The sequence below is a fragment of the Alligator sinensis genome, unplaced genomic scaffold, assembly GCF_000455745.1.
Source record: "Alligator sinensis unplaced genomic scaffold, ASM45574v1 scaffold221_1, whole genome shotgun sequence".
Taxonomy (NCBI): domain Eukaryota; kingdom Metazoa; phylum Chordata; order Crocodylia; family Alligatoridae; genus Alligator; species Alligator sinensis.
Window position 1 is genome coordinate 2,835,948 of NW_005841948.1, and position 9,612 is coordinate 2,845,559.

At 41.7% G+C, this 9,612-nt stretch overlaps 1 protein-coding gene across 5 annotated transcripts in view; it reads left to right on the forward strand.

Annotated features, from left to right (window-relative positions):
- The window catches only part of ARMC3 (armadillo repeat containing 3), a 133,972-nt gene that overhangs the window by 67,878 nt on the left and 56,482 nt on the right, over positions 1 to 9,612 (forward strand). For all 5 annotated transcript variants that reach the window (XM_014518286.2, XM_025199704.1, XM_025199705.1 and 2 more), the window contains one exon: positions 1,380 to 1,563. In XM_014518286.2, the coding sequence (XP_014373772.1) occupies positions 1,380 to 1,563 (184 nt within the window). The remainder of the gene's footprint in view (positions 1 to 1,379; positions 1,564 to 9,612) is intronic.

Sequence of the window (9,612 nt, forward strand, 5' to 3'; positions counted from 1 at the left end):
CCTCTAGCCCCCCCGACCCCTTACTCACTGGCACCGGAGACCTTACTCACCAGGGCGAGGGGCCAACAATAGAGACACCCTGTCAGAGATGCCATGGAGGACCCAGCCTCCGGTTGCTTTGCTTTTTTAAACTTTGGGTTTTTTAGACCCCTGGATATCCTAGGGTCTAATTTTCTCCCCACACTGCAAGTTTGCAGCACAGGGAATATTTTTTTGTTCCTGCATGTGCCTGTTGCCTTGCTTCAAAGGGGTTTGAGGCAGGGCAAGAGGCACGTGCGTGCTTGTGTGGACGCTCTCTGTGTGTGTAACCACAATAATACTAATATGACCAAGGAGACCTTTTTTTCGCTTGGCCATATTGAATGCAGTGCATGGAATCAATGGAACTATTCATGGAGTAAGGTGACAGGCAACTTTTATGTAGCAGTCAGACCCAGAAGTAGCAGAAGCCTAGGTAACTTTTGTTACTGCTGCTGAGAGCTGAAATATTAGTCAGTGGTGCTGATGACAATATGAGAGTGATGAATCTAATAAAGGTTTCTTTTATTAACCAGCAGCTGCGAGACACCCAGATTTTGTTTTGTATTTTAGCTTTTTGGCTTTTGTGCATTTCAGTATTTCAGATAAAATAAGATTACGTAGAGTGATAATTGACAAAGCATTTTTGTTACAGCTATATAGGAGGTGAATGGGGGTATTGCAAAAGTTTGTTATTTCTGGTTTCAGCACTTTAGTTTCAGTAACATTGTTTTAAAAATACATCGTTGGCAATTTTAAGATATATATTTTTAAAATGTTAAAAATACTAGAAGAATTCATATAATAAAATTCTATGTGAAGTTTTCCAAAAAGATCCGTTTTTGTCTTGAATTTTATATTGTGCCCACTGCTGGTTCCCAGTTCCAAAGCTGTCATTTCCCTAATTCAGTTTAAATTCCAGTGATTCCAGTTTCTTTTCCTAACATGGATTATTGCTGTGTAATCTGGGTTATATCACTCAGTCATCTCCTACCTCAGTTTTAGCCATCTGTGAATGAGTATAACAATTTGAGTATAACCTTGCCTCATGTGAATGCCATAAAACTTAATAAAATGGAAAGACTTTTGAAATTCTAAGATGGCAGGTTTTCTACAAGTGCCAAAAAAAGTCAATGGGAACTTCTCAGTTTTCTTCATAATTATAGGTAGATTTGGCTACAACCGTATACATGTTTTGAAGATTATAACAATATTTTAAAAGACGTATAGCAAAATTCTTTTGGTACTATGATATCATACTGCACTATGATATGCAGTAGTGAATTATGATAATTATCTGGAAGGTAGAACAGTTAGATAAGTTTTAATCCTTATTAGAAGACTATTTTTTTTCTTATTAGGAATTTAATGATCTACATGTGGAAGCTCTTGCAGTGGTGGCAAATTGTCTTGAAGATGTGGACACTATGCAACTGATTCAGCAGACAGGGGGTCTTAAAAAGCTACTTTCATTTGCAAAAACCTCTACCATACCTGATATTCAGAAGAATGCAGCCAAAGCAATTTCTAAAGCGGCCTATGATTGTATGTCATTCTTAAAGTTCTATTGCTTTTTTTAGTAGAAATCTGTTGGGATAAATATTCATGTAGGCTCAGAATAACTTGCCTGCTTAAGAGTAGTGATTGTGCTGGGAAAAATATGTCCAAAATGACTTGCAGTCACGCAGATCTTAGTAATCAGAAAGCAATCAGGTACGTAAACCTCTAAGATTTTGCCTTGATTCATGTGTAATGTATTAGTGCAAACTACACCCTCTATTCCCCATGGGGAAGTAGCCTGCAAAAATGTAGACCTTTATTTCTACTTTGTGATTTTAGATAACTGTCATCTCATTGGTAGTGATTTTTTTTTACCAAATAGCAATAATTGTGCTAATTTTCCTCTCAGTTTCATCATTATTGACAGTCCTCACAGTCAAGAATGATTGGCTGATAAACCAAATCTGAGATTGACAGGTTCTTCTGCAACTCTGTCACTTGTTTCCATATAGGGTGGGTAGCTCTGGATTCTTGATTCAGTCCATGTCATGCTGTTTCTGTTGCTCCTGCTTTTCCATCTTCTGTTGTTGTGAGGTTTCACAGTACTGAGATCCTTGTAGCAGGCTCTTCCTCTATTTGGCGCAGTCCTGGGTGATAGTTTCCCATGAGTTAATATTGACGTTGCATTTTTTTCAACTTGGCCTTGAGCACATCCATTTAGTGCTTTCTCTACCCTCTTCTTGAGTGTACTGAGGTGGGACAATAAAGCTTGCTCCAGGAGTCTGGAGTCAGACATCTGGATAATGTGGTCAGCCTAGTGATAGATCCATTACTTAGAACCACCACTTGTATACCATCATGGAGCAGGAAAAGAATGATGATGAATTTTGGTGGGCATCCTTACTTCAGAACAATCCTCCACAGTACTTCTCGGTTGACAAGAGTCGAAGGCTTTCATATGGTCAAAGAAGGCCATGTTGAGAGGTTTATGTTGTTCCTTGCATTTTTCCTGTAGCTGGCGAGCAGTGAAGATCATATTAGTTGTGCCTCTTGCTGCCCTAAACCCACACTGAGATTCTGGGAGTAGCTCCTCAGCAAGTGGAAGGACATGGTTCAGGAGAGTTCTTGTAATGACCTTTTCTATGGTGGGCAGCATGGTGATCCCTCTGTAATTTCCAGTTGGACCTGTCTCCCTTCTTGAAGATTGTTATGATCATGGTGTCCCTAAGATCATCTAGGATTCCTCATCATTTTGGATCCTTAAAATGAGGGCATAGAGCTGTGATGCAAGTTCCGCTCTGTGCTGCTTGAAATTTTCCATCAGCTCCAAATGCCTTGTCATTCTTCATCTGCTTGATGGCTTTCCTCACCTTGTCAAGGCTTAGAGGGATTCCGAGATTGTCTCTGACTGAGTGTTGTAGGGTAGAATTGAGAGCACTCTCATCAACAACAGAGTCTTGATTGAGAAGGTCTTCAAAATGCTCCTTCCGACTGACATTGATGGCTCCACTTTCCTTGGTCAGGTCTTCTCCATCCTTAGGTTCCAAAAGGGGTTGGTCCCCGAGTACTCGGACTGTAGATGGTTTTGGTAGCACTAAAGCAACCATGCATGTCATGGATGTCAGCAAGATGTTGAATCTCCTTTGCTGCATCTTCCAACCATCTGTTCTTCATATCATGGCTTCATATACTTTGTACTTCTACCTTGGCTTCTTGGAGATTACATTTCTTCTCTTGGAGTTAGTATCATTTTGCCAAGCACAAAAGGCCTTGTGCTTGTGGTCAATCAGCTCTTAGGTCTCCCAGACATTCTCATCCAACCAGTCTTGGTGTTTCCTGGTAGATAATCCAAGTGTCTCTTTGCAGGCCCTGATGATGGTGGACTTGAAGACACCCCAAGTGCTGCTGACATCCTCCTATTGTTGTTGATTGAAATTCACCAGTTTTTTGTTGAGGTGCTGGTGGAAGGAGGTCTCACTTGATTGAGTCTTTGAGTCCTTCAACATTGACCTTCTGTCAGCACTGATTCTGCTGCAGCCATTGTTTGGGAGACAGTTTGAATGACATAAATGAAGAGATGAGGCAGTGATTAATCCAGCAATTGTCAGCTCCTAGCATAACTCACATCATGCAGACATCTTTGTGATCCTGGGCACAAACAATTGTTACACAAATTGCCAATTGTTCAAATCATGAGCAAGACCTTATGAGGAAGGATAAGGCAAGATGCCATGTTTATTGATTAAGCACTTAATACACACACATACACACACCACATACATACCCCAATTTCTGTTCTGCACTGGTATACGTTACCAGTCTTATCGGTGCTCAGATCAACTTAGTGGCCAGCCAAGTTGATCACGAGCATGCTGGCTCCTGCCAGTCCATGTCGTCAGACAAACCAGTGCTTCAGGATGACATGCAGAACAAGACCCAAAATCAGTATGTCTCACCTCATCTTTAATAGCCTTGTCAATTCACCCAGTCCTCTGAGCTTTTGCTGGGTTATCACCGTGTTCTTTCTTGAAGGCTGATTGCCGTTGTTCTCTCACTGTTCTGGGGTGGATTCTTCTTGTTTGGTCTTTTATTTTTATGCATTCTTCAGCCAGTCGCCAGCTGATGTTTTCCTTTTCCACAAACACAGTCTCACCCATACAGCATACAAAAGAATAAAAGGTTGAGCACTTATGTTAAGCTACCGAGCAATACAAAATGGAGTTTCTTAAGGCAATGAAAAACTCAAGAAAATACATAGTATTAAAAGCAATAGGCAAAAGTCTTATTTCCATATTATTTACCTAATATCAAGCTGGTATTTATGCTATTTGCATAGCACAATGATGTAGTCAATCAAGTGCCAATGCTTAGATTTTGGGTGTTGCCATGATGTCTTGTACCAGTTTTTCTGGCAGAACAGGGTGTTGGTGATAGTGAGCCCATGTTCTGCACGTTTGGTCAAGAGGAGGATGTAATTGGAATTGACCTTTCCAAATTTTTCCTTGCCAATCGTTCCATTCCAGAGGTTTGAGCACTTACTCTAACATTGAAATCATAGGATTTGGCATAGAATTCCTCCTTGGTTTCATTGTTGGTGTCTAGAGTCAGGGCATATGCACTGATGACAGTGGTGTATTGGCTCCCAGCCAATTTGAGATAATGAATCATGAGGTGCTCATTAATTCCAATAGGGAACTCATTGAGTTGGTTTATGAGTTCATTCTTAATGGCAAAGTCAGCTCCTTGAAGTCGGTGTTCTCCTTCCTGTTTGCCCTTCCTGTTGACTCTATTCATCCAAGTGCTAGACCTTCTTGTAACTGCTGTCCTCATGCCAGTTCATGACTAGGAGCTCCAGGCTTCACAGTCCTACTCCCATTGTCACTAGCTGGTCGCTGAAGGGCTTGAAAAATGTGCTAAAGTCATTTTCATGGAAGATGCCTGAGTGTCATTTCTTCTATCATGGACAAGTTGTTGCACATCAGCTTTCATATGGTTCTTGAAAGAATGGGACCTTGATCCAATGGCAAGGAGGCCAAGACAACTGGAGTTCCCATTCCGCTGCAGCCTTTGTCCACCTTTGTAGCCATTGAGATTCTAACATCATCTTCTGCCTGCTCTGCTGTTGAGGACTTGTAGACCAAGGGCTGGGGTCTGGACAGACTTATTATAGGATGCTGACAGATGTGCAGCTCCCTGGTCTAACTTATGGCACTTCACAGAAAGCACTGTTAGACTGACCTTCCCAACCCAACAGATGTTTCCTCTTGGGTCTGGAGTTTGGGGGATTAAGCTCTGCTTTGGAGCTGATCTAGCTGAGGAACTGCATGCCTGCAGCTTCTCTCCCCTACCCCCATCTCCCCCCTCCCAGCTCCAGTGCTGTATGCACAATGGGAGGGGGAGAGAAAGGAGGGGAGGGAGCTGAGGCTGGGTTTGTCCAGCCTGTGCTGGAGTGAGGGCAGGTGGATTGGAGGCCTCCCAAGGCAGTGGATTGGAGCACCAGATGCAGACAGAAGGTCACCCAAGCAGACAGAAGGTAATGAAGTCATTCCACTTGCAGTACTTCCATCTGAACCCTCATATAATGAGGGTAAATTTGTCATGTGATAGGGGACTTTAACACTCTGCAGCTGTGCACTTTTGACAGAGCTCTGCAGTTGTGCATTTCTGACAGAACGCTTTCAAGGGGTCAGTCACACAACAAATGTAACTTCTGTCTGAGCCTGTAGTGGCAACCTGTATTCACCATGTCACAGCACTGTCAGAGGATATATGTGGCTTTTCAGAAGGGAAAGCGCTGCCATCTGTTCTCTCCACCACAACCTGGTGTTGCTGCTGATGTTTGGTCCACAACTGCTTATTTGTCAGATTTACCCCTGCTTTTTTCACAGCTGACCTTCCCTGAAGGTCATTCCACTATCCACCACCTATGTGGATGTGCTGGGTAGCAGCACAGCTCTGCCACCAGGCCTCAGTCTACAGTACTTCATCGAAATGCCAGGCAAGTTACTAGAGCAGTTCCTATAGTAGGGAAAAATTAGACTTTAAAATGTCCTGCAATTAAAATACTCAGTAGAATTAAACAGTTTCATTGTTATCATTTTATAATTATTCATTTCATGGTTCCTACTTTTAACAGTTTTTTTTTCTTTAATTCACTGTAGAATTCTGAATTATGCAGAATGTATTCATCACTTTTGCCCATGTGGATGCTATCTAAATAAGTCTACTTTTGAAGTTACTTCCATACAGTAACATTTTGAGCTATAATCTAAGCTTGGTAGTGCTATATAACAAATTATAAGAAGCAATGTACTGTACATAGTATGATCCTAATTCTATCCAGGGATTGTGCTGACATAGACCAAGACAGCAGAACTCAATATTTTTGTTCAGAGTGGAATTATAACTTTAATTTATGTACATTTTGCAAATATATTATCTAAATTAATATATGTTTAGAAAAAAATATTTTTCTCCCTCTGCTGTATTACAGATCTCTTCCTTTTCTCACTTTACATATGTTTTCAATTCCTCCATCTTCTTCCCCGCTTGAATAACTTGAGTATTTACTGGCATCTACATGCACGCACATTTGGGAGCAGATTTGCTCTGGCCCCCTGCGGCAGCCAGGGTTGCTCTAGGCTCCCCCTGAGTGTTACCCCAGGGGCTGGCAGGGACCACAGGGAGCTGGGAGATTGCTCCCTGCCTCCAGGAGCTGTCTACTGCTAGGGGCGGACTCCAGTGGTGGATTTCAGGCACGGACAATGTCCCCTTGCCCTGGCAGCAGGGAGCTCCTGGCTCCAGCTTCCTGATCAGGGACAGGGGGCTTGGAAAGAGCTGCAGGGGAAAAGCAGGTCCCAGCCGCCTGCCCTCTGCCCCAATCCACTAGTTTCCGCCCAGGCGGGTGCTTGCTGCCCCACTGCCAGATTGGGGCAGAGGGCTAGGACCTGCCCCTCCCCCTCAGCTCTTTCCAAGCCCTGTGCCTCACTTGCCCAGTTGGGGCACAGGGCTGAGAAAAAGCTTCAGGGCTGTAAAGCATTTCATGTAGATGTACCCAGTGTAAATGAAACACCCTCTTATAATTGAAGACATACCCACCTTGCTTTTGCTTAACATTTTGTGTTACCTTGGCATAAGCATGTAGGAATAAACTGTTCTTCAGGCACATGTAAGAAGAATTACCAGTAATTTATTACTGTATCACACATGATCTTATTGAATGAATATAAGTGTCAATGATGATGTATCTTCCCGTTACCTTTCTTTACAGGCAGAATCAATGTGGTTTCATTATAGAGACTTGTTCTCTTTTTTTAGTTTGCCATAGCTGGCATAGATGGAGTAAGTTAAAATAATAGAGATTAGAGAAGAAAGTTAAGAATATTTGCTTCAAAACATTAGGATTTAGGGTTGTTATAAGTTAAATGAAATGCTAACTTGTTATGGTGGTATGGTAGGAAACTGGTCCAGTAACTTAACAGTGGCCCCATCTACATGAGATGCTGAATTCCCAGTCATTACTGCTTGGTCGTTTAGTACTTGTATAAACAAGTACTAAATGACTGTGCATTAACAAGGGTTACTGCGCAGTAGCGCCAACAAACAGCTTTTTTATGACACTGATTGCACAGTAGCCCAAGACCACCATGCAATAGCATCACATCACAGTTTCTGCCATGTGATGCTACTGTGCCGTAGTCTTGGGCTATTGTGCTGTCAGCATCTCGTGTAGATGTGGCCAGTGGGTCCTAAACATGGCACCAGGAGAGGAAAGTGGTTAAATATATTGCAGATTTCCAGGCTTATTGTCTAAAATTAGCTTCTCAGCAGCAAAAGTAGTAGTACTTACTGCAGTGTTTACCAGAAAGAGTGCAAGGAAAAATAGAATAAATAGAAGTATTTGCTACAGTATTCAAGTGAATGTGTTTGTTTGCATTTGCTTTTTGGGGTGTTATCAGTTGCTCTTTTTTTTTTTTTTTTACTGTTAAGTTCATTGCATCCCTAGTGTGCCTAGTTTTGATATGCAACTACATTGAAATTCCATTGTTTTTCTAATTAAAATGTGTGTACTTGATTTATTGACATAGAGATCCAACATAGAACATTATTATGGCTGTTTACAGACATAGACAAAAAAACCCAGCGCTTTAAGCTCAGTGTGCACCCGCACTGACTGAAGCACATGCCCAGAAGAAATGTTGTGTTAGCTGGACCCAGCTTGCCCAATGTCTGTATCCATACAGATGCTGCAGAGCTGGGTCGAACTAATGTGCTGCCTCTTCCAGTAAAGTGCTGTTTTGTTTTGTTTTTTTACATCTGTTAGCAGATATAGCTCTGAGTTAACATGTGACTTCATTAAAATCTGTTACAGCCCCAGACTAGCCTGTCCTTCTCAGGTTTAGTGAACACAGCTGGATTTTGAGAACATTCTCAGCAGGGCTGAGAAAAATTATTGCCTTGCACTAAAATGCAATACTGTAACTCAGCTTTGATGGTATGTGTATCTATTTTTTTACTACAACGGTTAAATATGGAGGCCTGTCAGATTCTGAAAAGGGTGGTGTTGGCTGCTGGCTCTCAGCTCACTTTTTTTTCCTGGTGCTTCTGATGTAAGCAAGCAGTTTATTTATTGTTGTTGTTGTTGTTAACCATTTCCTTCCTTTGAAAAGACACTTAACTTTTCTTTGTGATAAGGGAGACCTATCACCAACTGGTTACATTCAAATCAAAACAATGTAGGCAGGACACATACTATGGTAAATTTTAACAGCATCTTTACTACAATTATTTTTACATATGGCATAGCTGATAGGTTTCTATCTCTAACTATTGGACCAAGAACCATTAAACGATTGCTTTATTCCACAACAAAACTAGATTTAACATGTATCCTTCATAGTGGCATTATTTTGTATATACTGTTGTATATTGGCTTTGGCCCTGATTCACTCCTTATCTAGCAAACAGTGCAGTAATTTACCTGAATGTAAAAAAGTGAAAAGTGGGTTTAAATACTATACCTGTAGTTTAGTAATTCTTAATGCCCACTTTTACCCTCACTTTGCATTAATATAAGTGATCATGCAAGGTTCGGGGAACTGGGGTATTGCGCTCTTTGTTTTTAGTTTTGGAATATGAAGGAAAAGAGAAAAAATAACAAGTAATATATATGTTAGTTCCTGAAGTCCCAGCACACAAAAATTGAACAGAAATGTTGGTATTTTGGGCTCTTCTGGCTGTTAGTGTGTGATTGCTTTGTGCAGTGTTAAATCAATATATTTAAACGACTTAGGGGTCAATGGATTCATCCCTGCAAATATGGTTCATAGATTCATAGATGCTAGGGTCGGAAGGGACCTCAATAGATCATCGAGTCCGGCCCCCTGCGTAGGCAGGAAAGTGTGCTGGGTCTAGATGACCCCAGCTAGATGCCTAACTAACCTCCTCTTGAAGACCCCCAGGGTAGGGGAGAGCACCACCTCCCTTGGGAGCCCGTTCCAGACCTTGGCCACTCGAACTGTGAAGAAGTTCTTCCTAATGTCTAGTCTAAATCTGCTCTCTGCTAGCTTGTGGCCATTATTTCTTGTAACCCCC